Raw genomic sequence first — 27,662 nt, 5'->3', positions numbered from 1 at the left:
GAGCTTTGCTCTAAAACCTGGTACTCTCATTCCAATTTCCCACATACTGCTTCTCCAGGATGAGGCAGGAGAGTGGGAGAGGCTAATGAACTGAGAGCCAGGGTCCGCACTCAACCCCACTCTCATCTGCAGTGAGAGCCTGCGGAAAAAGGAGAGGGCTAGGAGGACCCAACCTTTGGTGGAAGGCTCTGGTCCGCTTCAATCCTTCTTCTGTGTTCTTGGAGGCTTTCTTTCTTTGCTCTGCTTCCCGCACTCCACCTTCGGAGCTCCGAGAATCTTCACGCTTCCTGGATGTACTTTCAACCTTCACTCTAGATCCTGTCTCGCAGGTGTGAACTCACGCCAGGGCAGCGGCAGGTGTGAGTGTGTGGACCAGAGGTTTGGCCTCCAGTTTAAGAAGGGTTGCCGTTATTTGCATGTCCCCGCCCCGCGCTTGATCTCAGCTGAACGGGACCCTGCCACCTAATTGGGACACCTCCCCTGCTAGCTGCCCACGCTCCTATAAAAGGGGGTCTGCCTTTCTATGCAAATACAGCGCGAACCTGGCAAATCAGGAAGAGCTTCGGGATCCCGTCTCTGTCCCGTGGGTCTCAGACTTTCTTTTATTCACACCAGTTCGCCGCAATTCTCGAACTTCTCTCAGAATGACTGCGTGGGACGGAGTGATGCCCTTTTACCCCCAACCCAGGCACGCCGCGGGCTTCAGCGTCCCGCTGCTCATTGTCATCCTGGTATTCTTGTGCTTAGCGGTCAGCTTCCTGCTCATCTTGCCTGGGATTCGTGGCCACTCGGTAAGGGGGTACTGAAAGTTCTTCTTGGGGGGGGGGGTTCTAGAAGCTCATTCGTGGGGTGAGAGAGCTATACGGAGAGCATTTCTCGAAGATTTAGGGCAGACAAGAATAAGGAATATTCGTCATGAATAGTTAAGTTGAGGATCAGCAGGAACAAACTTTAGAAGTCTGGTTCGACAAAGGACTCTTCACAAGGAGAGGGACAGTTCCTGGTTCAGGAGTTGGGGGAAAAGATTCCAAGTGCCTTATTTTGGAGGCTGCTGCAGAAAGTGAGAACCAGTCCAGCAGTCAAGGCTTCCCACCTCTCTCTGAACCTTCTGACCAAGAGGATGGGGACTGGCAATTTAGACTGTGTGTTCCTTACCTTTAAACTCAGAGGGTTCCACAGGGTGTTCAAACTTGTAGCAAGTTTGGCAATTCCCTTAAATGCTCCCAACCCCCATATCCTAAACTGTCTTTTTTTTTTTTTTTTTCCCAAGTCTGAAAAGACCTCTAGTCTTTCTGTGTTGATCTTTTTGCCGGTTTGGGAGAACTGGCTCATCTAGAAATAGCCACTGTTCCTCTCCTTTTGTTGGCCACCAGGTCCTGGGGCCTCCCTCTTCTGGGAGAGGTGACCCTTGTCTGCCTGGCACTTCTGAACTCACTGAGCCTCACCAAGCAGTGACTGAACTAGAAGTAATGTACAGGCGCCAGACAGCTGGGGGTAAAAAGGTGGCCAGAGAGTACCAGGCAAGGTGGACCTGAAAATAGGGCAGGGGAAATGGTCAGAAATGCAAGCAAGGCTGGGATGGAGTGGGGCCAAGGCAGGTCTTGAGGACAGACTGGGCAGTACCCAATCTTGACCCGAGTGTCTGTCTCTTCCCACAGCGCTGGTTCTGGTTGGTGAGAGTTCTCCTTAGTCTGTTCATCGGTGCAGAAATTGTGGGTGAGTGCATGGGGAAAGGAGTTGGAGTAGGGAAAGAGTGGCAGAGGGCAGGGAGAAATGGGGAGCCAGCTTGGTTTCCTGGGCTCTCTTCTATTCTGCACCTATTTCTGGCACCCCTGGCTGTTCTTTTGCTGTGGATGTTTTGTTTTGAGACTGCCCCTCACTTTGTAGTCTAGGCTGACCTTGATGAAAGCTTACTTGCCCTGGTACCCTCTACTCCCCCCCACCGCCGCCTCCACCATTGCTCTTGGCCAATGCCCACTTTCCTGACTTTGCCTTGCTGTTACACCAGGTCCTAAGCCTTCATCTTTCTGCCCCACCTCCCATCACCGCTTCCCACTGTCACCCATCCCTGCAAGTTACTGTGTGCATCTCTCCACAGCTGTGCACTTCAGCGGAGACTGGTTCGTGGGAGGAGTGTGGACCAACACATCCTACAAAGCCTTCAGTACAGCCCGTGTTCAAGTCCACGTCGGTCTGCATGTGGGACTGGTGGGCGTCAATATTACACTCAGAGGTGAGGAGGCTGGGGCCAAGTGAGTTCTTGGGGCTGGAAGATCCCATGGAGCTGAGTGCCAAGAGTTGTTAGAGGATCTTCCACATCCTTCCGGCTCAGAAAAGCCTCTGATTGACGTGGATCTGGGTTTTCCCCCAACTACTACCTAATCTTTCTCTTTCCTGCCAATTGCCCCACCCTTATCTCCCTAACTGAAAGTGTTCAGTTTCCGGGTCTCTGGCCTTGACCCCACGGCTTCCCCGCAGGAACACCCGTGCAGCAGTTGAATGAGACCATTAACTACAATGAGCGGTTCACTTGGCGTCTGGACGAAGACTACACCAAGGAGTACGCTGATGCCCTGGAGAAGGGACTGCCGGACCCAGTGCTATACCTGGCAGAGAAGTTTACACCCAACAGCCCTTGCGGGCTGTACCACCAGTATCACCTGGCAGGACACTATGCTGCAGCAACGCTGTGGTGAGCGTGTGGTGGGTGGGGAGTGGGCAGGGTACGTGCGACCCGGAGAGCGCGGCCTCGGGAGCTGCAGGTTGGAACTGCAGCCTCGTGGGCAGGATAGTCTGGCAATCTGCAAAAACCAAGGGAATCCCAGCGCAGGAGCCGGCTCTCTCCGGGGTTCCCCTGCGCCTCCTGCAGGCCTGGCCAGGGAACCCGGCTCACTGGCGCGTTGCCTCGGTCCCTCACAGGGTGGCGTTCTGTTTCTGGATCATCGCCAACGCGCTGCTGTCCATGCCCGCCCCGCTCTACGGCGGCCTGGCCCTGCTCAGCACCAGCGCCTTCACGCTCTTTGGCGTCTTCGCCTTCGCCTCGATCTCCAGCGTGCCACTCTGCCCCTTCCGCCTGGGTTCCGCCGCCCTCACGCCTCACTACGGCGCCTCCTTTTGGGTCACGCTGGCCACCGGTGAGTACCAAGGGATGCTCACCTGGTGGTGACCGGGATATGTAAAGGATGTGCGCTATCCAGCGTATAGAATGAGCTATTTTATTTCTTCCTCTCTATAGTGGGCAGAAGGTCGGGGAGACACTGTTACTCTCATTTTACGATGAGTGGAACTAGTTTGGGAGGGTTCAGTGTCTTGCCCCAATTGGGTGAGTGAGAACTTGTGCATCGTGTAAAACACGGAAGAGTTCATTCTGAGGATTGTGTGTGTAGGAATTCCGGGGATTGGCTCCTGATGATGGCGAGGAGCTCCTGCATCTCTGATTCCTTCTGTCTTTCCGCCCTCCGGTGCAGGCATCCTAAGCCTCCTCCTCGGAGCGGCGGTGGTGATTCTCCACTACACTTGGCCCAGTGCTCTTCGCTCCTTTCTGGATCAAAGTGACAAAGACTGTAGCAGTCAGGCGAAAGGGAAATCGCTTCTCATCTTGGACAACCCGCAACACAAGCAGTTCGAGAACCCAGATTTAAATATTACCACTGTCCTGTGAAGAGAACTAACTCCGGATTCCTACCTCCTTGGGATCCCGCAGACCTGAAGACAGTGTTAAGGGCGCGCCCGGAGCTCAGCTGAGTCTAGGGGACCGCACGACCACGTAGGAGGACGAGGGGGTGCCCTGGATGTGCCCTTTGCTCTAGGAAATGATTTCTTGGAGAGCTGTAAATAAACTTTTGTTTTGTTTTTCAAAATTCCCCCGCCTATCCATTTCCTTGATGTCTCTTAGCCTTTGGAGTCACAAACTCTTGAGAGCTTTGCTAGGCTAGTGATAATGTAGTATTGTTTATTCAGGAACTGAGAAACCAGAGAAACACAGAAGGGATCTGGGAGAGGTGCGCCCTCTAGTGAAGCCCAAGAGGAACTGACAGGAGCTGCCCCACAGGGTGGTTACAATGCCCACATCTCTCTCTACTGGCCAAACTGAATCTACTGGAAAAAATTAAGATTTTGGCGTTGATTCAGTAATTCTACCCATTTGACTTCTTTTGTGTTTGTACCTGAGAGCTAAAAGAGAAATTAACAAGGCATAAAAATATAAATCCTGGGAGTCTGGAGAGATGGTTCAGTGATAGAGGGTACTAGGGTTGGAGTACTAATACCCATATGGTGATTATCAATTGCCTGTATCTCCAGCTCCGGGGGAGTCTCTGCAACGCCCTCTCCTGGCCTCTTCAGGCACTGCATGCAAGTGGTGCACAGACATTCATGCAGGCAAAATACTCATACACATTATATATACATCGTGGGATTTTTTTTTCAAAGGTTCTTCCCAAGTCCTAGAATCTTGCACAGCATATGTGGGAACTAAAGCTCAAAGAGAATGCGGCACACAACTGGTTAGTGTTAGATCTGGAACAAGATATTTGGTCTCCTTCCAGTGCAGGCCCAGAGGTCACACAAACTGTGAGAGCAATTGAAAAAAAAAGGAGAGGGGTCCAGACCTTCAAAACAAAGTGATGGGTGCTGAGGTGTCACTTTGATGCCCAAAATGTTGGTTATGAGAGGGAGGTTGACCTTGAAGAGGCAAAGCATCCAAGAAGGTGGTATTTGCGCAGAGACTCATCCCTGCTGTCTTGCAAAATGGCAGTGTTTATAGGCACGGCTGACATCTCTTCAGAACCTTGGGACTTTTGCTCTATTTTTCAAATTGGAGTTGGGCGTCTGATACAACCCAAGACCATCTCCTGGGCTGTTCTGGTGGTTATGGGGGCTCCCGTGAGGTCTGGAGCCCGTCTGGAAACTCAGGTGGCCACCAGTAGAGGGACATCACAGGGCACAGTCAGACGGTTTGATGTGTTCTTCCTTGAAACATGTTTCAGAGGAAGCTTCTGACATGGGAATGTCCTGGGTCTCACGACTCTCAGCCGTGGACCTGTAACGGGGGCTCAGGAGTCCCCCTTCCTCAGAACCCCACTCCAGCACTGAGTCCTCGGCGCTCTGGTTGAAGAAAGCCTTCAGTCTGTGAGGCTGCATCCTGTGGGCCACTGCCATGGCTAGGCCAAGCAGAATACACAGCAATCCTGAGGATGAAGGGGACACATGTCTTGCTTTAGTTCTAGTACGTTCTTCCAAGAAGAGCTCCTCTGAACATCGGAAAAATTCTATAAGGGAGGTCTGGGTTCCTGCCTCAGGGTAACTGGAATTCATAGAGCTCACTGAATGTCCTCGGGTCTGTATCGCTGGTATGGGTCTACTGTCCTGAATTTTCATACTCCAAACTGAGATGGAGAGAGAAGACAGACTGAAACTAGGGATGGATGGGGACAAAAGATGGAGGCATGACGATGACATGGGTGGGTAGACACAGCATGGCAGGAGAGTGACGCTGAGAGCCAGGTTGATTTAGGGCATTTGGGGGTCGTGTGAGCTGGGGACATGCAAGGGATCTAGGAAAAGATGAGAACTGTGGTTAGGGATGCAGGAGGGGACACACAACTGGAAGATTTGGAGAATGTGAGTAAAGAGAGTTAGGGGATACTGGATGTGACCGAGATGATACAGGGAAGTGAGCGTGGATGAGGAGAGAAAATGGCCTTGGAGAGAGAAAGCTAGGAGATGAGGGAGTTAAGAAGGATGGGCCTCTAAACAAGGCACAGATGTCTTGACCTCTAGAAGTGAATCCACTCCGCCAACATGATAGTCCCTGCCCTCCATTCTCAGCCCTTACCTTTAGGGGAGGGTCTCACCTGTGGCCAATGTGATCCAGAAAGCAGGCCCATGGTGAGTGTGCAGCACAGCGGTGCCCAAGCGCAGCGAACAGGGTGATATGAATGATGTGGCCATGGAGAAGAAGAAAAGTGCCAACAGCTGGAAGAGGCCAGTAGCCAGCAGCATGTGGCCACCATAAATCAGCACCGGCATAGACAACATCACATTGGCCAGCAGCCAGCAGAGGAATGCCACCCTGGAGAGCCAAGATGCAGTGAGGACTGGCCTAGGCACCTCTACCTGCCGGAGAGGATGGGACGGTCCAGGTAGAGGCTGTCCCAAGGGGCACTCTTGCCTGTGGCTTCCCAACCAAGAACTAAGGTTATTGCTACCTCCCCCCCCCCCACACACACTCAGGATACCCCCTTGAGTGGAAACGAGATGGCTACAAAAAAAAATCTATTCCTGAGTTTAGGCCAGTAGGGGCTGTCCCATCCCATATCCATACTCACCACAGCATGGCTGAGGCATAGTGTCCTGCCAGGCGGTACTGGTTGTACAGCCCGCATGGGCTTTGAGGGGTGAACTTCTCAGCCAGGTAAAGCACCGGGTCTGGAAGGCCCCTCTCCAGCGCCTTTGTGTACTCCTCTGCGTAGCTCCCTCCCAAGCGCCACAGGAACTCCTCATTGTAGTTGATGGTTTCGTTCAGCTGCTGCACTGGGGTCCCTGGGGAATAGGGTGGCTGTGCTTAGCAGGAAACCGAGAACTGGGCTGGACCATTCACCTGGGTAGGGCTTCATCCACACGGGACAAAGGGCCAAGAGCCAACAGAGGAGACAGTTCTGAATTTCCCTTCCCCCTCAGCTCCTACCCTTCCAAGCTCCAGTGCTGGGCACACATGGTAGTTCTATACACACAAGATGCATCTCAAAGACACCGAGCAGAGCCTTCCCTTCTCCCCAAGTTAGAGCCCTCACCTGTGAGTGTGATGTTGACTCCTCCGAGCCCGATCTGCAGTCCCACATCCACGCTGACCCACTTGGGACTGAAGGCTTTGTATGTCGTGTTGGTGTTGATTTGACCCACAGACCACTCCGAACTGAAATTCACAGCTGGGATTGGGGAGTTGCAACTCAGGAAGGTCTGGGCCTTGCTGGGTTAGTCAGAAGGAAAGCTACAGGGGTTCCATGCCTGAACTTGTTGTAATTGTATATCCATTTACTAGCCCAGGCCTGGCTCATACTAAGTCTGCCAGCCACTATTGTGGGATGAAGAAAAGGGTCAGAATCTAAAATTTTCCATGCTCACACTCTGCTTATCCTCCCAGTCCCACTTATGGGCAGCCGCTCATGCAACTGGTAAGGGAACATTAGCATAGACCACGATGGGCAGACACAGACAACCTCAATAAAAAATGGTCTGTGTTTCCCATTCTCCGAATCACTGGAACCCAGCAAACAACCCTCCCCCAGAGTCCTCCTGCCTACATTCATTAGGACCCAAATAAAAATAGTAGGAAGATGCTGTCCTTGGTCCACACCTTTCAGAGTAAGGGTAAGAATAAGAGGCTAAAACCATGGTGACATGTGCGGTTGGATTTGGAAGGCACCCTGAATCCGTGACCACTAGGGAGCCACAGAAAGAAGAGTGGCAGCCCACAAAGGAAAAGGCACAAGACAGAGGCCGCTGCTCAAGTCTGTGGCATCTGGCACTCACCCAGGATCACAGCCCCGATGAATAAGCTGGTCACCACCCGCAGCATCCAGAACAGCCTCTGAGTCAGAAGGGGTGGGGCTTAGTAAGCCTAGCCCCTTCCCTGTACACCCTTCCTCCTCCTACCATGGGGAGGGGCGGGGCTTATACCGCTGAGCCCACTTGGCCAATTAAGATCAGAGTGTCTGGCACAAAACCATCCCAAGCTTTTGGTTCAGGGAGTGGGGAACTCTGCACGGGGGATGGTGAAGAGGCGTTCTCAGCACTGGACTTCCTCCCCCGAGTCTGCCTCTAGACAGAGTCTGGACTTCTCACTCTTGAAGCGCAAGTCCTCCCCAGGGCTGGAGTCTACAGGGCTGGGTTTGTTTCTTACCGTCTTCCCACGGATGCCAGGCAGGATGATGATAAAGGTGACCAGTGCAGTCAGGAAGATGGTGATTATAACAGCCAAAGCTGTGTCCATTGGGAAGGTTGGCTTGGCGCCAGTGTAGAAGGGCAGGGTGTATCCAAGAGCAGCCATTTTGTTGGGGGCGTGCAGAGGTGGTGACTGCAACGATAGGCATTCGCTGAGGAGTGTCCTCTGTGGGCCCAACACTAACTGTGGGGCCGGGGTGCTTCAAAGAATAAGCCGACCCGGGTCTGTCATCTCTGAAGCCCTTTTGTGTGTGCGCTCTTATCTTCAGCACCATTACTGATATTCACTGCCTTTCAGCCATCCATCGCCCCATCTTTTGACTGTGACAGATTTATGGTCTTGGCAATCGGTATCTGCTGCCTGTGGTCCCTTCCTAACCACTCAGCCCTCTAAATAAGTACCATCATTACCTTTGGGCCTTTTCTGTTTCTTCTGAGAATATCTAAAGGAAAAAAAAAACAAAAAAAAAAAAAACAACTCTCTTTTATTCTCCCCAGACTCTAGTACAGGCAGATCACAAAGCATAAAAAGAACTGCATTTACTATCAAACAAAGCCATAAGGGTAGGAGATGGTGCAGATGGCTTACAGAAAGATTGCCTTTCTTCTTCAGTCTCCAAAGGAACAAAGGTCAAAAAGCTTCTAAGTGTACAGTCTGAGTTTATCACTAGAGCTTAAGCATCCTAGCTCCTGGGACTGGTGAGTGCAGAACAGCCTGACTAGGTATTGCAGGAATCCCTGTTCGCTGTCAGGCACAGTGCTGGGACCAGAGGTCCTACTATCCCGCACCATCACCAACATAGGCCACTTCCGTCCATCACACCCCCACGCGGTTCTTCAACTCAAATACTGGCTTTGGTCTTCTCTGTCTTGTTGCCTGATTGATCTTAGATCTTGTTTGACTCTTGTTTGTCCCTTTATACACAGGGTATTAGTAAAATGATACCTGGTCATTTCATCAGCTTTTAGAGAGAATTCATTGCAAGATACACTGTTATCTCAGGATCATGGGGAAAAAAGTACTTCAATTAAACTTTAACAGTCATTGTGATAAGATGTACCCCAACTTCAGAGATATCAAGAGCAGGGGTAAAGAAAGAACCTTAGAGCCACTGTCCCAGTTCTTCTCATTCTCCCAAGTGTGATCTGCACCAGGGACTCATTTTATCAGGGGGACCCATAATTTAATCTGAGCAGGGAGATTGTTAAGTGGGAAGGTAAAGAAAGCAGTTTTGGAATCAAAGGGTTTGCATTCTGCCTCCGTCTTTAGCAACATCACCTCTATGTAGTTTTATTGGGAAAAAAACAGAAATAATAAAGTTTACTTCAGAGGGTCATTATGGGGATGGAGCGAGACTGGACGCAAGGAGTGCTCTCAGAGACGAACAGGGACTTCTCTGCCGTTCTGTCCTCATTCTGGGTTCTTTGCATTTTAGCTTTGCCACCGTCAAAGATGCCTGATGAACAAGCTATCCTACCCCCGGAGAATTTTCTGAAATTGTCCATCGGCTCCCTTCGCTACTGTTCTGTTGATTTTAGTCTCATCCTCTCTTGCCTGCCTGGTGCAAGAGAAACGTTTCTAATAAGCAAATGTAATCATTTCACTTCTTTGCCCTGGGTAAAATCTACTTTTCTCACATAGCAAGCGCTCCGTGAACAGCGCCCTTTCCTCCCCTCCCCATGGCTGACACGCTTCTGAGCATTCTTGCCTTTGTGCGTGCTGTTCCCTCTACCTGGATTGTTCCAGCCTTGGCAAACGCCTTTCCTCACTTCAAATCTCAGCTCACTTTACCTTCTCTGTGGAGTTCCCGCTAACGCCACTGGACCAACGGGAAGGTTTCCCACTCTCCCATTCCCGGTGTTTTGAGTGTATCTCATGGTCCCAGTAATGACTGTACTCCATCACTCTAAACATTTGTCTCCGCTTTAGACAGAGTCTCCTTGAGGGCAGAGATTTAATCTTCCCATCTTTGCATCATCTTCATTTAGCACATTCTAATCAAACTCTGAATCAAATTAATGACTATGAATGAGTTCGTCCCGTGGGCATCTCCTTCTGAGTCTTCGCACAAGAGGGAGCTCTGTCCCTCATTACCCACGCTGTCCTCTCCTCACGCTCACTGAGTGCCCCCGACACAAAGCTGCACCAGAAGGGATCTGGTGAACCTGATCTACATTTAGTAATCTCAAAAAAAACTGTCTAGAAGTCCTCTTCCAATAGCTAGAGTCTCTAAGAATAGTAAAGACAAAACCACAAACATTTGTATTTAGTTGAACACAAAGCATACATTGTAAGATCAGCCAAAAATGTATAGATAAGGGGCTGGAAAGGTGGCTCGGAGGTTAATTAAGAGCACTTGCTGCTCTTTGCAGAGGACCTGGATTCAATTCCCAACCACCACATGGCAGCTCACAACTGTCTGTAACTCCAGGTCCAGGGAACCTAATGCCCTCTTCTGGCCTCTGCAGGTAACAGTCATGTACATGGTGCACTGACATTTTTACCTGCAAAACACTCGTACACATAATTTTTAAAAATAAAATAGAGCCTTTTTAAAAAATACAGTAACTAACTGCAACATTTTACTTTTAAATGTTTGTGTTTATTAGTTCATGCATATGTATGTGTATGTGTGTGTGTGCGTGTGTGTGAGTGTGTGTGTGTGTGAGACTTCCCACGGCAGGCATTTAGAAATGAGAGGACATCTTTGTGGAGCTGATGGTATCCTCCCATCTTTATGTGAGTTCTGAAGCTTTAACTCAGCTTGTCAGGCATAGCCGCCTAGTGCCTTTACTGGATGAGTGTCTTGCTGGCCTAGTGACATTTATTGTAAAGCATATGTTTTTTTTGTTGTAGTGAATTTTTATTTATGATGCCAAAACTGAAACCATTTCTAAGAAAGTCTATACAGGAAGAAGGGCTATACAATGTAGAAGGCCTTAGGTCTTAGTTAGGATAGCCAGGCGGTGGCACACTCCTTTAATCCCAGTGCTTGGGAGTCAAGCTTGATCTACGCAGTGAGTTCAAGGCAATCCAAGGTTATATGATAATGATGATGATGATGATGATGATGATGAGAAGAAAGGGGGAAGAGGAGATAAAAAGAAGACATGAATTAAGATAAAGTGAGATTGTTCATAGAAAGAAGTCATATTAGAACCAGTGAGGCGGATCAGTGGGGGAGGGGGCTTGCTGCCAAGCCTGAAAATCTGAGTTTGATCCCTGGAAGCCACATGGTGGAAGGAGAGAACTGACTTCTGAAAGTTGTCTTCTGGTGTCCCCATTAGGATGCATGCATGCATACACACACACAGACCCCTCCCCACGAATGTGAAAGATGAAAAAGAACCCATATTATATGATTGAGTTCCAACAACAGACACTTGCAATGTGAAGCAGATATTAACTAACGTAATGCATCTTGGTCGGGATCACGTACACTTAGTATTTCTGCGCTTGTTTTAATGAGAGGTTATGAAAGTTTTGTGAGCATGGCTCATCTCTATTAACATGGTGCGTCAAAGAAACACTAACAAAAGGTTTTTTATCTCAGGTACAGAAGGACATTGTTAACATTTCCGATTCTCCAAAATATGTATTAAGGATGACTAGAGCGAATGATAGCTGGTGACGGCAATTTGCCTGGCGTGGTCCCTTCCATTAATCATGCAGTTTCATGCGTGGCGTGGATGCTCCTTACTCTGCACTGTCTGATGTAGTAGAGTTGAATTTTTATGACTGATCCTAATTTGGTTCCATTATTATGAGAAAGGGATTCCTGCATGAAGAGATTGACTGATTTTTTTTTTTTTTTTAAAGGCTGCAGGACTCCGCTTTTCCCACAAAGAAGTCTGACAGCAGAATTGGCTCTAATCTAGAAAAATCTCACATCAATGTTAACTTTACCCTCTGGTCTCTCAGCTCACTGCCATGACATACAATCTATACTGACACACATAAGACTGTCAAATACATACCTACAGACTTACATAATCACAGACAGAAAGACAGAAGACGGGTGCACCCAGACTCTGTCGTGCTCTAACTAGACACCTATAGTTCTTCACAGGGACCCCCCCCGAGATGACTTGGCACTTTCTCACTGAGAAGGCCCAATTCCTTCACTTTGGGGTTCTGTTTTCTCATGAGGCCTAGAGGGCAGCCTGTAAGTACTGAAGGCTTCCCCATGCTCAGTGGTATTTCCAATGTAGTCACCCAGTCCTTTCCTAGAACAAGATGAAGTGAATTTCTAGTGTTTCTATGATGGGTGGGTAGAGATAAAGTTAACAGTCTAGTAATGCCCAGTTTCATCACTCAAAGTCAACGGGTTTGGTAGGTGATCTAGAACCTCTCTTGAAGCTTAACAAGATTTTCTTTCTAAAGTCTTCCTCTGCCCCCCAGCCCCTGCAGAGTAAGGACTGCTAGCGCCCTATGAAGGCAGCTTAGGTGACATGTCTAATCCTGTCAAGTACTGGGTGATGCGTGGCTACCAGAATGTGACGGCTTATTTCTCTGCTGAAGTAAAATCCATGAAAAGTTTAGCTTGGCTGGCTAAAGGGAGTCATTTTCAGGAATGCCTAGTCCTCCTTCGTAAGGAAGGTAGAGGTGTGTGTGTGTGTGTGTGTGTGTGAGAGAGAGAGAGAGAGAGAGAGAGACAGAGACAGAGACAGAGACAGAGATTCCCCATTGATGGATGGTAATGGACTCAGGGCTGGGGAACTGAGCAATCCGACCTACCCAAACTCCAGTTAAGAGAAATAAAGATTCAGTGTCGACAAATCATGTGACTTTATAGCCTTAAGAAGTTTGCCTTGTCTTAATTTCTTGTTAAGACTTTTCTCCTTCACACCCCCACCTCTGAATTGGTCTGTGTAGACTCAAGAAGTGCGCCCCTAGGGGTCGGTGCTGGAGCAGTACTTCAAGGTCTGATCGCCTGGAAACCGCGTAGATCCCCCCCCGGACCCCCCCCCCCCACCCACACGCGATCCATGGTTCCCTACCTTCCTCTCTTTCAGATACTGTGCGTTGACACCCGCGCTCGTCTCCTCCGTTGGGAACTCACTCGCAATTCTCCTAGTCGTGGGGATAAGGCCGGAATCAGGTCCAGACGTTGACGTCTTCATCCCACCAAGGTCCCGTCCAATCTCCCATTCTTGTAACTCAAATGCGGACCAGGTTATGACCCCATAAACCCGGCCTGGTGCTTTTGCCGCCTTCCATTGCAAGTCATTTTCAACTTTCTCGTCCCTGGCACCCCGCCCTCGGACAGTGCTCAGGCGCCTGGGCCCTGTGCAAGCCACCCCCATCCCCGAGACCTCCTAGTCCCTACCCACGCCAGCGCCCCTGGCAGCTGCAACGCAAACCTAGCGACCAGGCTCGCAGGAAGGTGAAACCTGGGAGGTTCCCACCAGGAACCCTGGTTACCTAGACTTACAGGTTTGGGGGACAGATGGATGTCTTGCTTTGGAGCCAGGTCTGATCTGGAAGTAGGTATTGGATGATTATCTTTGTTTTAGAACCCTGACACCGACTGTGTGGCGAGGATTTGGGGACAGCCCGCCTGCCCCACACCCTCTCGGGTCTCCCACCCCTCTCCTCCAACTTGTTAAAGGAGACTTGCCCTTCCCGCCTCCCACATGGCCACACTGCCTGAACCCTTAGCACCGCAGGAGCCCTGCACCCCACATGTTCTCACCTTTCACGCTCGGGTCCCCTAGGAGCACCTCGGCGGGTCCCCGCGCCAGCCTCTATCCCGCCCAACTGTGCCCCGCCCCAGCGCCAGGACGCGCTACCCGTTCTTCAGCCCCGAGCCCCGCCCGCCCCGGCTCAGAGTTGAAGAGGCAGCCAGAACCGAGCGGGCTACCGCGAACCCGGAGCAAGGCCGGAGCCAATCACAGTCTAGACTGGGAGACCAGAGGCTAAGGTCAGATTCAGAGCGTTTCTCCTGACCCGCGGGAATGGGTGCTCTAAGGGAGGGGGCTCCAAGGGCGGGATCGGAGGGGAAAGGAACACCGGTCGGTGGCCCTCCTCTCCGCAGAACGGGAATCGTAGCCTCGTGTACCTCCAATCCTTCCCTGAGGGTGAAAGGGATCTCGCTAAGACTTGAGCTTAGCACGCTGAGGTTTTGAAAAAACAGGGTCATCTGGTCCTGAGCATGTTGAATGACCTAGTTTGCTTGGGCCTAAAGGGTTTCTTGGTGCCAATCACGTCATGCCAAGGAGGGACTTCGGGGTCGTTAGTATAGTTACTTCCTGCTCTTCATCTTCCAGGTTGGAATAGGTCTTAACTCATCTTTCTCTCACTCCCACCCCGGGGCCAATAGAATCACCATTCTAAGACTGTGGTCTGGAAACACAGCCATGTGGACAAGAACGAGGCAGGCTGGTACTCTCCCTGATTTTGCCACTGCCTGGAGCTCCATTGCCCTGGAGTTGTGCCTTCATTTCCAGACTGGGAAGTTACCATGCCCAAGTGTCTTGTGAAGATTGCGAAGGGTTACCTACCCACGGAGAGGTTTTCAGCATGGCCAGTCTTCTTTTCTAGTTTGTCTGGCCTGAAATCCCACAGGCCGTTAGAGCTTGACTGCTATATCTACCACACTAGAAAGGGAAAGAGGTCAGACTATTTGGATTAGGGAAACAACCATAGCCAGTCACTCCAGCACATCCAGTTCAAGGCTTCAACTATCCAGAGCCCAGCTCTTTGAACATTACCGAAGGCCACACCCTGAAGAATCTCGAGGATAGAGGGGATGCTGAGTTGGGGAACGAGGCAGGATCTAGGGTTTTCCTTGCTTAGTAGGAGATGGAAAGGGGACAAGGCCACTCACAGGCTTCTCTCCTTTGACTGGAGAGCCTGTTCAGAAGTTCTGGCTGAAGATAGGGCCTTCCCTGAGCACAGGACTTTCACCCTCCCCTCCCCCTCCAATCTTCAGGTTGTCCTTAGGACATCTTCAGTGAAATTTCACCAGAGGAGTCCTGGCTTGAGTCTCCTGCTGCCTCTGTTTCCCTGTTGGCGGGTGGAGGGAAAGCAGGCCTGAAACATAAGCAATGAAACACAGCAGCCATGCTCCAGCCTCTCCACAGGAGAATCATGCTCCAGCCTCTGTGGCGCTTGAAGTCAGCTTCATTACCACATCGGATGCTGGCTGCCGTGCTGGGAGACAAGCAGCTCAGGCACATTCCTGGCCAGGACGGTGCAATCAGATGAATGTTTTACTTCAGATCCCACAGAGGATGAGCAGCAGACCTGAGACCTCAGCTGGGGTCTCTCTGCTCCCTCCTCCCAAATTAGGCTGTGGGCAGCTGGACCAAAGCAAGGGTTTTCAACTACTCAGAAACTAAAGGCCACAGGAGCAAGGTTGGCTTTGCTTTGTTTATCACGTCGTCTCCAGAGCCTAGGCCAGTTCTGTGCACAGCGTGTGCTCATCAGTTAATGGTTGAATGAATGAGAGGCTCCAGAGAGAGTGAGGCGCTTGCCTTTAGCTGATCATGCCTCCTGGACCCAACTCTCTGGCCTGGATTCTTTTTATTATTATTATTGATTTTATTGAGCTCTACATTTTTCTCTGCTCCCCTCCCTGACTCTTCCCTCCCCTTCAACCCTCTCCCATGGTCCCCATGCTCCCAATTTACTCAGGAGATTTTGTCTTTTTCTACTTCCCATGTAGATTAGATCCATGTATGTCTCTCTTAGGGTTCTCATAGTTGTCTAGGTTCTTTGGGATTGTGATTTATAGGTTGGTTTTCTTTGCTTTACGTTTAAAAAACCACTTATGAGCGAGTACATATATTAATTGTCTTTCTGGGTCTGGGCTACCTCACTCAATATGATGTTTCTATCCATTTGCCTGCAAATTTCAAAATGTCATTTTTTTCTGCTGTGTAGTACTCCATCGTGTAAATGTACCACATTATCCTTATCCTTTCTTCAGTCAAGGGACATTTAGGCTGTTTTCAGGTTCTGCCCTGCCTGGATTCTTAGAGGCCTTGCAGAAGCCTTATCCTGACTCTTACAAAGGCCTTGAGCTCATTCTTCTATCCTCTGTTTTTCTAGGTCTCTATTTTGAAGAATTCCAACACTTAATCCCTCATTACCATTTTCATCATGGGATCCCCTCTAGCTCTGGCCTGGATTCTCCTGGTTGGAACATCGGCCTGTTTGGGTGAGTACAGACTGGGGAAGAAGTGCGCATACGAGCAGAGAACCAATGTCCTCTGTCTTCTACAGAGATGTGTGCTATCGTTTCTACAACCTTAAATCTCAAGACGATATAATACACTGTACATGACAGGTTTTTGTTTCTAGCTGTTGAATAATTGGGGAGATGATAAAATAAAAATGATTTCTTCTAGTATGAGGCCCTTTCTCTCTCCACTGTCTTCTATCCTTTTAGATACGGTAAGTTCTCCTGACTTGGCACAGGAAAGATTGAGTAGACGCATAAGACAATAAAGCATCTTAAGGTAAAATTGAACCCAAGGCTAAAGAGGAGTCACCAGTGTTTTTAAAATAAAATGCTCTTAGTCAGGGAATGTAACTCAGTGGTAGAGCTTTTGTCCAGCATATATAAGGTCCTGGGTTTCATCTCCAGTGCTGGTGAAAAGCGCAAAATAAAATAATAACATCAGAGACATACACACAGACAGAATATTGTATACATAATAAATAAATAATTTTGGGGCTGGAGAGATGGCTCAGAGGGTAAGAGCACTGCCTGCTCTTCCAAAGGTCCTGAGTTCAATTCCCAGCATCCACATGGTAGCTCACAACCATCTATAGTGAGGTCTGGTGCCCTCTTCTGGCCTTCAGGCATACACACAGACAGAATATTGTATACATAATAAATAAATAAATGTTTAAAAAAATAATAACATCAGAACACAATACGGCCCACAGCAATTCCAGCTTTGGAAGTCTGAGAGCTTTAGAATTAGTGGCTGTTCCCTATAATCCAGAGCTCTGAAGAGGGAACTGGACCCACAGTGGTGGGAGGTAGGTGTGGTGGCACCTGGCAGCTATCCTGGCACTTTGGAGATAGAGACACCAGGATCGAAACAAGCAAGCAAGAGCAAACCTCAAAGGTGTTTTGCATCTTGGGGGTGATTCATGAAGATGAACCTTGTAAAGTAACATCTCCTGGCTGGCAGTGGCAGGACAGTGATATGGTCCCCACATTCTCCCGTGCCAAAGCTGCTCACGTTTGAGTTCTTTCCCGTACTCTCTGTTCTTTGAGACTTCATTTTCTCTCCCAGCTATTGCCTCTTAACCCTAAGATAGACTCTCCCCGATAGACTCCTTCCTTGGCCTGCCATCATTCCATCTGATTCTAGAGGTCTTGTGTGAGTGACTGTTCTAGGTCTTTAGCCAGGTTCAAATATTAGAACTTTAGTTGTTTTCCTTCCTGATCCCCCCTAGTGAGTGTGCCTGTGTGTGCACCTGTGTGTGCATACAGCACCCACAGCTTGGAGATCTTACGCTTGGTATAAGGACGATCAGAGGTATTGATCATTGTTAGAGCCCTTTCTTCTGTTCTCTCGGCCGAGCAGAGAAGTCTTCTAACTTTTCTTGGAGACAGGGAGGGTTTGGCTAATCACCTGACCTACTGACCAAGAAGATTCTAGATCCTCCCTTTTTGTCCTGCTTCCTCAGTTTTCCCCCACCCCATCAGCCAAATGCTCCCTCCTGGACTGTAGGTCATCACAGTCGCATGATAAACAGGAATTAGGACTGGAATGGAGACTCACCAGTTAAGAACATTGGCTGCTCTTCCAAGGACCTGGATTCAGTTTCCAACATGGTAGCTCACAACTGTCCATAATGCTGATTCGAGGGGTCAGTTGCCCTTTCCTGGCCTCTGTGGTCATCAGGCACGTGTGTAGTATGCAGACATTCATGCAGGCAAAACACCCAGACACACAAAATAAATAAATTAAAAGAAGAAAAGGAGGAGGAGGGAAGAAATGAGGGACAAGATGTTCCAAAGGAGGATGGGGCAAGGTCATTCACAGGATCAGTCCTTGGTCTCACCCAAGAAACTGGGAAAAAGACCAGAGTAGCAGTAACACACCCTGCCTTGGGGCTCTGCTCAGTGAGAAAGAGCCAAGTCCCTCTTCACACTGCTCCTGCCCAGCGACGGGTCACAGAATGACTTGTCCTTCCCAGTTACAGGGTGTGGCTGGCTCTTGTTCCCTACTGGATCGAGGGTTAGGGATGATTTTTTGTCCTGCTGTGTCTCCCAAGGACTTGCAACAGAAGGAGTCTAAGTTTGTGTGTGTCCCCTTCCGATTGCTTTGTGCTGTTCTGCCTCTCCTCTGAGGCCACGGTTAGCAGGTGCTGCATGGTCGTGCACCGTTTTCCACTTTCGGAGTCAAGTCTTCCTGGCTTGAAGAGTAGACAGCACTTTGCCCTGGTTTCTCCCTCTGGGCCGTACTTCCTCCTCCTGCTCTTTCAAGAATCAGAATCACAGGCCCTGTTCCCTCATGGCCTGCTTGGTCCCCTCTGCCTGCACCTGCCCAGCAGTCTCCTTCCCTTTATTTTCACACAGGAGCTCAGAACTCCATTTCTTGGGAGGTACAGCGATTTGATGGATGGTATAACAACCTCATGGAGCACAGATGGGGCAGCAAAGGTAGGTAAGGGCAAAGTTAGTCCGGGCATCAAGGTGGTACCCTCCGGTGGAGACTGACAGTTGGCAAGTATCACAAAAGGCTATCGCAACTATCATCAGAGGCTGCCAATATCTAAGGCTTCAGGATTCAAGGTATGGAGGGAAGCCTGAACGTAGTAGAGGTCAAGAATGCTCCCTGGAGTGGAGAGATGGCTCAGTGATTAAGACCACTAACTGCTACTCTTACAGAAGACCTGGGTTCAGTTCCCAGCACCTATGTCCAACATCTCACAGACAGACAGACAGACAAGCCTAGGGGTTCTGCCTCTACGGGTACTTGTACTCACAGACAGACAGACAGACAGACAGACAAGCAGACAGACACATGCACCAAATTCATCCTTGTCTTTACCTCGCCTGTGCCAGGCTCTCGGCTGCAGCGCCTTGTTCCAGCCAGCTATGCCGATGGTGTGTACCAGCCCTTGAGAGAACCCTACCTGCCTAACCCCCGAGACCTTAGCAACACAGCTATGAGAGGTCCTGCAGGGCAGCCCTCGCTGCGGAACCGTACAGTCCTGGGTGTCTTCTTCGGTGAGAACATCAGCCTCGGGAGGAGTAGAGCCAGTGGGTGTCAACTGAACACCTCAGTGCCTAAGGAACGGGGGGATGAGGAAAGATACGATGGGGGATCAAAGGTGGGCATGAGAGATGGAAGAGAAAGCCATGATAACATGAAATAGGGTAGGGGCAAAAGCAGAAGAAGGGAGGACCCACGCTGAAGTGAAGCCTGGCAGGGCGTGAATCTTCCCTGTGCTGGAAGAGGACATGGAGGAGAGCAGAGGGGCATCTCTACATTTGGGGTGAGGGTTGGCGTTCACACTGTGATAGACTGTTCCTGGGACCCTGCTGCCCCAGTGGCTGCTAGAAGAGGCTGAGAAAGGGGTTCTGACCTCTGCAGAGAGGGCTATATGGGGGTGTTGGGTGTCACAAGCTCAGTAACTGGGGGTTAATGGCAAGTCCTGCAGCAGTGATGGCTTCTGCTGGCCATGTTGGGTGCCCTTGCTGACTCCCATGTGACTTCCTGCTTGGCTGCGAGCCTTCTGGGAGGCTCCAAGCTACGTGTTGGAGCTGGTGCTGACAACCCTGCCTACTGAGGCGTCATCACCGAACACCTCCCAGTTACCAAGGAGAAGGCCAAACTGACAATGACAACATCTTAGAGCAGGTGTAGGCACAGGCAGGGCAGGAGAAAGAGAGTTGGGAGGGGATGTGGAGAAGTCAGGGCTTGGACTTGCCCATAATAGGAGATGACTATCCTGAAGCTTCGAGAAGCGGGGAGGCCTCCACACTGGAGACAGGGAAGAGCATGGCCTTTGGCTAGCCCGGCAATCCCTCCTGCTTTATGTATGAGCAGGCTACCATGTGCTCTCCGACCTGGTGAGTGTGGAAACGCCAGGCTGCCCCGCAGAGTTCCTCAACATTTATATCCCACGTGGGGACCCCGTGTTCGACCCCGACAAGCGTGGGGACGTGGTGTTGCCCTTTCAAAGGAGCCGCTGGGACCACAAGACCGGACAGAGCCCCAGCAACCCCAGGGATCTGGTGAGGCCAGGCAGGCGGGAAGGGAGACTGAGATTAGACCTGCTGGGAAAACTGGGCAGGGTGAGGCTCTTTCCCACCCTCTGGCACCTGCCTGGCCCCCTCACCCGGCTCACCAGCACGTCCCCACAGACCAACCAGGTGACCGGCTGGCTGGATGGCAGTGCCATCTATGGCTCCTCCCACTCGTGGAGTGATACGCTGAGGAGCTTCTCAGGAGGACAGCTGGCATCGGGGGCCGATCCTGCATTCCCTCGGAAATCCCAGGACCCTCTGCTCATGTGGATGGCCCCGGATCCTGCCAGGGAGCAGGACAGGCAGGAGGAGATGTATGGTGAGACTGAGGGGTCCCGGCAGAAGGAGCAGGGTTGGAGGCATCAGGCTGATGGGGACTGGGCTGGAGGGTCTGGGCTCTCCTGGCTCATGATGTCTCCCATCTCCTTCTTCCACCTCCCACCGTCTCCACATGGATGCAGCCTTTGGAGCCCAGCGCGGGAACAGGGAGCCCTTCCTGCAGGCGCTGGGCCTGCTGTGGTTTCGCTACCACAACCTGTGGGCCAGGAGGCTGGCGCAGGAGCACCCACACTGGGGCGATGAGGAGCTGTTCCAGCATGCACGCAAGAGGGTCATTGCTACCTACCAGGTGAGTGGTGCCGCCTGACCCTGGCCCACCTGCGTGCAGGATCCAGGGACATCTGGCTCTCCCAGGAAAGCTTCCCCAGCCTTGGACAATGCCCCTTCCCATGATGCCCCTTTCCATGATGGTCCATCTTCCTGGACATCCAGGAAAACTACTGTACATGATAGAGAGGCAAACTCTGTTTATGCCAGATAATTTTGGGTTTGATCATTACTTAACATTTCCCTCTCAGTAAATATTTGAAGAACCTGATTCTTGGTGCTCTTGTTTTTAAATCTTTTCTCCCATGATCGGCTTTGCTGGGTTCTCGTGTCTACTCGTAAGCTTTCCTGGGCTCAGTACCCTGCCTGGCCCAGCCCTACACATTTTTTTAATACCTCTTTACCCTCAGAACATTGCGATGTATGAGTGGCTGCCCAGCTTCCTGAAGCAAACTCCCCCAAAGTATGCAGGTGAGGGGATGGGGAGGAGGGCTGAGAGATCGCTAAGTATCGTTTGAAGAAAGGCTGGTAGTGAGTTTTTAAAGTCTTAATGGGTCCAATTCTCCTCCTACCTCAGGATACCATCCATTTCTGGACCCCAGCATCTCCCCGGAGTTTGTGGTGGCCTCTGAGCAGTTCTTCTCCACCATGGTGCCCCCCGGGGTCTACATGAGGTAGGAGAGGGGCTCACATATTTGTGTCTTGGAGCAGGACAGGGTTCTTTCAGTTTGAAGCAGCTAGTTTCTAGAGAGAATGGTGAGAATAAAGAAAGGAGATTTGAACAGACTGTTGTGCATAGTGTGGACTGTCTGTAGCCCACAACCATGTGTTTTGTTTGTATGTGTTTGGTCGCTGGTTTGTCAAGACAGGACTGTGTAGCTCTGGCTGGCCTGGAACTTGCCAAGATCATCCTGCCTCTGCCTCCTAGGCTGGATTGCAAAAATATACACTTGATTGATCAAAAGAGAGAAGCTTGCATTCTTTAGAAATGCATACATACAGTTGGTTGCAGTGGTTCGGGTCTCTAAAGTAGTCTCTCCTGCTTGGGAGGCTGATATTGGAGAGTTGCTTGAGCTCAGAAGGCCAGTGTAGGCCAAACAGGAAAACATTTTTAGAAAGGGGGGGGTGCACCCTTATAGTCTCTTTTCCCAGCACTCAAGATGAAGTCAAGAGGAACAGGAGTTCAAGGTTATCCCCTACTACACAGAGAATTCAACACCTTCTCTAAAAAAGAATGTATACATACATATAAATAAAACTATGTATAGATGATGTATATATAATAAAAGTATATACAGGTAGTGTGCATATAGTCAGCCCTTACAATGTTAGGTTCCCTATCTACTCAATCAACCTCAGATTTTAAGTATCCGGAAAAGTTCCTTCTGTACTGAAAATGTAGACATTTTAGGGCCACTCTTCCTGACAGGATAAAATCTAATAACTATTTAGACAGCATTTATGTTATATTAAGTATTATTAAAATGTAGGCACTGGGGAAATATCTCAGCTGGTGAAAGTACTTGCCACTCAAGCACAAGGCCCGTAGTTCAAGAGTTCAATCTCTAACATCCTGTAAACAGACAGATGTGGTGGTTCAGGCTTGTGATTCCCATGCTGAGAGGGCAGAGACAGGCAGAACCTTTGAGACGGCTGGTTTGCTAGCCCAGCTTAACTGTCAGGTCCCAGGTCCCAGTGAGTGACCCTCAAAAGAACAAGGTGAACAGCTTCCAAGGACTGACACCCAAGGACTTTGGACTCCACATACATATGTACAAACATACATGCACACTCACACATGCACCTGCATCCAAACATACATGAATATGTCTGTGTAAAACATACATACAAAGATTCAGAGAGTCCTTAAACTGTATGGGTCGCTGTATATAGATTATAGGCAAATATTATGCTGTTTTACATAAAGGATGTATGCATCAGTGGATTTGCTATTTTGAGGGCCCTAGAACTCCTACCAAGTGGTACCAAAGGACTCCTAACTGTGTGTGCGTGGGTGCTATCTGTGTATGTTCTTATCCGCTTGGAAAGGGGGGATAAAATATATTTATGGCCAAACTTTCACACATTTGGTCAGATGGGAGATAGGACTTTCCAAAAGTCAGATAGTTCAGTAACTACCAAGGTCAGATGTCTTGATTACACAGCAAATAGGAAAGGCTATAGCCTGGGACCCCTGGCTGAAGTCTTGGAGACCAAAGCTGATGTCTGACATTAGGACCCTGTGGTTTCAGTAACCACTCTTTCTCTTTGCATTTTAGGGATGCCAGCTGCCACTTCCAGAAGATTGCCAATAACGCGAGTTTCTCCGGAGCCCTCCGGGTCTGTAACAGCTACTGGAGTCGAGAGGTTAGAGTTGGGGACATATATTGGATTAATATATTTATGTTCTGTGCGTGTGTGTGTGTGTTGTATGTGCATGTGTCTGAGTATGTGAAGAAGATAGACAATGGGACTGCAGTAGGCTAGAGTGAAGGGGACAGCTTGGGTACCTGGTCAGAAGTCAGTCCCCTATCCTCACCCAAGGGCTAGATATGAGAGACAGGAGGGGAGGGGACACTATGTGCTCGGTGCGGTTCCACCTTCACTGCTCCTCCTAGGTATCTCCTCTCCCTTGACAGTTCTGGGTCCCTGGAGGCTTTGGAGCATCCAGCAATGCTGTCCCTCCTAGACAATTGCTTGAGCATGGAGTATATACCACTAGTCCCGGGCTCTCCTCTAGTAAAAGGGGAACAGCAAGTTCAGACAGGTCCTATGACTCCTCCATGATCATACAACTAGGTAATGAGAGAGCAAAGATGAGCGTCTAGGGACCTTGCCCATCATATTGTCAAATCTAGGACAGAATAAAAGTTTAAAGATCCTCTGTGCTCCAAGACATCGGCTTAGGGTGGGAATATCATTTTTCCTGAGTGAAGAATTGACCTGAAGTTGAGAAATGCCCACCAGGAGCAAAAGACATGACTGAGTGGGCTCAAGGATGTGGCAGATGTGGCGGAGGGCACCAGGCTGCCCAACCTCTGGCTCCATTATCCATGTCCTTCTTTTCCCCACTCCTTAAGCACCCAAACCTACGAAGTGCTAAAGATGTGGATGCGTTGCTGCTGGGCATGATTTCCCAGATCGCCGAGAGAGAGGACCATGTAGTGGTTGAGGATGTGCGAGGTAAGCCCAAGGCTGTCCCTGCAGGCGTGAACCTCTGACCCCTGGGAGGATGTGCGAGGTAAGCCCAAGGCTGTCCCTGCAGGCTGTGAACCTCTGACCCCTGGGAGGAGATCTGGCTGGACCTGCAGAGCCAGGAAGGGGAGTTCTCAGGGCTGAGGGCTGTATGGGAAATTGCTGGGAAAATTTCTGATCCATTGACCATGACCCCATTTCTTCTCCATGGCTCAAATATTCTTGGCATTGGTCGGCGTGGTCTGGGCTGGAGGCTGCATCGATGGCCCTTGACCTCCTCCAACGCGTTAGTCTTTCTTTTTCAGATTTCTGGCCTGGTCCACTGAAGTTCTCCCGTACAGACTACGTGGCCAGCTGCCTGCAGCGGGGTCGGGATCTAGGCCTGCCTTCTTACACCAACGCCAGAGCAGCACTGGGTCTGCCTCCCATTTCCCACTGGCAAGACATCAACCCTTCACTCTCAAGAAGCAATGGCACTGTGAGGAAGGGTTAGGACCCAGAGGGTTGAGTGGGAGGGCCTGGGTACACTATCCCCAAACAGGGAAGATGGATAGTAAAACATGGTTACTAGAGACAAGCACTTGACAGGAGACAAAACTCATGAAGGTCACTTTTCCCAATCTTGCCTACCAAGTTATGAGATTCCAAGTCTAGCAGGATTAGACTTTTGACTCTGAAGGCCAAGGCCCAGCAAATATGTATTGACTGTCTATTTCACGTAATGTGTTTACTTGGTAGACATTGATTTTGTTACTCTTGACAGCCTTAGACAGGCCCTTGACTTAAGAACAAACTATGTTTCTATGTATTGATATTACCGCTGCCTTCACCCTACGTTAGCTTTTACACTCTGAGCTATCACCTGTGGGCAAATGGCATTGCCTACTCACCGATAGACCAACTTTGATTGTCCTACCGTTTTGGCGCAGTCATCTTGGCACAGCCACCTAGGCATAGAGGTGTTTTCACAATTGTGTGTCTAGTGCACTGTGCTTTGCCCTTACTGTAGAGTTACTGGAAAGAATCGAAAGGCTTATTGTAGGAAAGTGCTATGTCTCTTGCCTATAGGATTTGGAAGACAAAGGTAGGAGGTCCAGAGTTCAAGGCCAGCAAGTTCCAGGCTGGCCAAAGCTACAGGAGACCCTGTCTCAAGAAATACTCTCTTCACCTCTCCCCAAAAGTAATGTGTACAGTGGTCTCACAAACATTTTTAAAACATTTTTTTTATAACAACAGGAATCGTGAGACAAATCAATTTAACAAGTCATGGACTTCAGCTAGGTGTCACTGGAATGAGTCTGGTCAGATACTTAGAACACCGGTAAAGAATAGGATGGCTCGCTTGGTCAAGGCACTTGCTGTCGAGCCTGACAACCCGAGTTTGATTCCCCAGGGTCCTCGTGGTGGAAAGAGGAAGCCAGTTCCTGAAAGTTGTCCTCCGGTCTCCGCATGCGCATCATTGTGCACTCACACACAGCTTACACACAAAACTTAAACGCAATAGAAAATAAAATGAAGTTAAAAACAGGGTAGAAAGCGCTGGTACTGGGTAAGGTGACACAAACCTACACCCCAGCACGAGGGAGGCAGATGCAGAAATATCTTGGTTCCAGGCGAGCCTGGCACACACAGTGAGACTCTGTTTCAAAACAAGCAGCGTGCATGGTGATCCCCCTGCCTCAGTCTCTCAGTGCTGGGATTATAAGGTGTGAGCAACTGGGACCACGGATTGCTAGGGATTTAGGTTTTTTTTAAAGTTTTTTCTAACTCTAAGGATAGAAGCCTTTTATAGTATCATCATTCAGCCATTCACCTCTCACACACTGATTTGCTTCTCAGGTCTGTACCTTCTCAAGAAACTATGTAGTCAACTGGCTGTTGGTTTTAGTCAACGTTCACAGAACAGGATGTTGAATATGTGCAAAGATTCCTGTAAATGATCTAACTTATGTAAAGCACTCAGAGCAAAGCCTGGGGTGTAATAGTGTAATTCCTAGAGATAGGTGTATCTCTAGGAATGAGATATTGTTCAGGTCATTTATTATTATTATCATGCCCACGGCTAATCCCTGGGAGCTGTCTCTTTGCCCAAGGCTGGTTGCTGGGTCCTCTCAATTGTCCTGTGTTCCAGGTGCTGGAGGCCACAGCTGCCCTATACAATCAGGACCTGTCTCGGCTGGAGCTGCTCCCAGGAGGGCTTCTGGAGAGCCATGGGGACCCTGGGCCTCTTTTCAGCACCATTGTCCTTGACCAATTTGTCAGACTTCGGGATGGTGATCGCTATTGGTTTGAGAACAGCAGGAATGGGTAATGCTTGCCAGGGCCACGTCTCAGATTTACTGAGGCCTGGACCACAGCCCTCCGCTTGACCCTACAACAGGCCTCAATTCCAGCCCCTCTGGATCTCTCAAGTGAGGATTTGTCTCTGGTAGCTCCCTAGGCTGGCAGATTCTCACAAACAGCTGTGGACCAGAGATGATTTGCCCATGGGATACCAGAGTGTGGGGTCCTAAGTCTCTCCCTGACCATGATAGCTCTCCACCTCTCCTATGCCCAGACTGTTCTCTAAGGAAGAAATTGCAGAGATCAGAAACACTTCCCTCAGGGACATTCTAGTGGCTGTCACCAATGTGGACCCCAGAGCCCTGCAGCCTAATGTCTTCTTTTGGCTTGCAGGTAAGAGACCTAGAGAAGGCTAGAGGGGAGGGTTCAGAGTCTTGTCCTTCCTCATCTGTAGGCTTGGTTTGATGAGGCTGGATGAACACTCCAAGTGTGGTGTGACTGAGGGTTCTGCCTTGTGAAGTTTGGTTTGGGGTACCAGGGCTGCCACATACAGCTGCCCCTTGCACAAGACCAGGAGGTGATAAACTGGGAACTCTCTCAAAAACCTGGGAAGGACTCTTACAGTCAAATGGGACAGGAGGGGGCTGTAAGCGGCATTGGGAGGGTCAAATGAAGGCGAGGTTATTATACTCCATAGCAGTGGTGAAGGAATCTCTCTCTCTCTCTCTCTCTCTCTCTCTCTCTGTGTGTGTGTGTGTGTGTGTTTTGAAGTTCATGCTGGGACCTGCTTGCTACCCACATAGGCAAATGCTATGGCCTTACTACATTGGCAGGGTAAAGAGCCCCTTCCTCTCCAGTTCCCGGAGGACCCTATTTTCTTCTGTTATCACCCTCCTTAGTGGGCTTGTGCCAGATTGTGGCCCCGTACTCAATATTCTGACCTCCTTTGCCTCCCCAGGAGACCCCTGTCCACAGCCAAGTCAGCTCAGCACCAAGGGCCTGCCAGCTTGTGTCCCCCTCTTCATTCGGGACTATTTCAAGGGCAGCGGATTTGGCTTCGGACTCACCATTGGGACACTTTGCTGCTTCCCCTTAGGTAGGAGAGTAATGGGTAGGCAAGATGGGGCTATTGAAAGGTGCAATCTAGGGGTGATTGTTTTATGTATGACAGCAAACAGTACAGAGTAGCTGTCCCTCTGGGTGCTGAGAAAAACACAAGCAGAAGAAAAGTGTCTCGCTGCAGATGAGTGAGCTCCAAGGAGCCTTGCCTCCTTGATCTCCTGAGATGCCCCCAGGCTTAGCTTGGTCGAGAGTCTGGAAGAGCCCAGGTCCACACCTGTTGGTGCCTAGGCTGTGCCTAGGGAGCTGTCAGAGACAAATCCTCACTTGAGAAGCAGAGCTGGGGCAGAC

General features: G+C 49.9%; 3 protein-coding genes across 3 annotated transcripts in view; 2 read left to right on the top strand and 1 right to left on the bottom strand.

The window, feature by feature from the left end:
• The first annotated feature begins 644 nt into the window (after positions 1-644).
• Duoxa2 (dual oxidase maturation factor 2) lies at positions 645-3,708 on the top strand. Its single transcript, XM_057781802.1, has 6 exons — positions 645-791; positions 1,659-1,716; positions 2,099-2,233; positions 2,479-2,692; positions 2,920-3,134; positions 3,468-3,708. The coding sequence occupies exons 1-6, from the start codon at positions 645-647 to the stop codon at positions 3,659-3,661; spliced, it is 963 nt and encodes a 320-aa protein (XP_057637785.1). The 3' UTR covers positions 3,662-3,708.
• Positions 3,709-4,935: 1,227 nt separating this feature from the next.
• Positions 4,936-8,050, bottom strand: Duoxa1 (dual oxidase maturation factor 1). Its single transcript, XM_057781770.1, has 6 exons — positions 7,904-8,050; positions 7,534-7,591; positions 6,795-6,929; positions 6,330-6,543; positions 5,856-6,073; positions 4,936-5,189 (listed from the first exon to the last, which is right to left on the bottom strand). Exons 1-6 carry the CDS (start codon positions 8,048-8,050, stop codon positions 4,936-4,938), a joined length of 1,026 nt encoding a protein of 341 aa, XP_057637753.1.
• Positions 8,051-16,051: 8,001 nt separating this feature from the next.
• The window catches only part of Duox1 (dual oxidase 1), a 31,516-nt gene continuing 19,905 nt past the window's right edge, over positions 16,052-27,662 (top strand). The window contains exons 1-14 of the mRNA XM_057780441.1: positions 16,052-16,109; positions 18,492-18,575; positions 18,981-19,145; positions 19,969-20,156; positions 20,286-20,487; positions 20,630-20,796; positions 21,185-21,245; positions 21,352-21,448; positions 23,054-23,141; positions 23,855-23,957; positions 24,275-24,447; positions 26,101-26,276; positions 26,527-26,645; positions 27,211-27,348. Coding sequence (XP_057636424.1) covers positions 16,052-16,109; positions 18,492-18,575; positions 18,981-19,145; positions 19,969-20,156; positions 20,286-20,487; positions 20,630-20,796; positions 21,185-21,245; positions 21,352-21,448; positions 23,054-23,141; positions 23,855-23,957; positions 24,275-24,447; positions 26,101-26,276; positions 26,527-26,645; positions 27,211-27,348 — 1,819 coding nt within the window. The remainder of the gene's footprint in view (positions 16,110-18,491; positions 18,576-18,980; positions 19,146-19,968; positions 20,157-20,285; positions 20,488-20,629; positions 20,797-21,184; positions 21,246-21,351; positions 21,449-23,053; positions 23,142-23,854; positions 23,958-24,274; positions 24,448-26,100; positions 26,277-26,526; positions 26,646-27,210; positions 27,349-27,662) is intronic.

Source organism: Chionomys nivalis, chromosome 9, assembly GCF_950005125.1.
Source record: "Chionomys nivalis chromosome 9, mChiNiv1.1, whole genome shotgun sequence".
NCBI classification, from domain to species: Eukaryota; Metazoa; Chordata; class Mammalia; order Rodentia; family Cricetidae; genus Chionomys; species Chionomys nivalis.
This window is presented reverse-complemented; position numbering and strand designations above follow the sequence as displayed.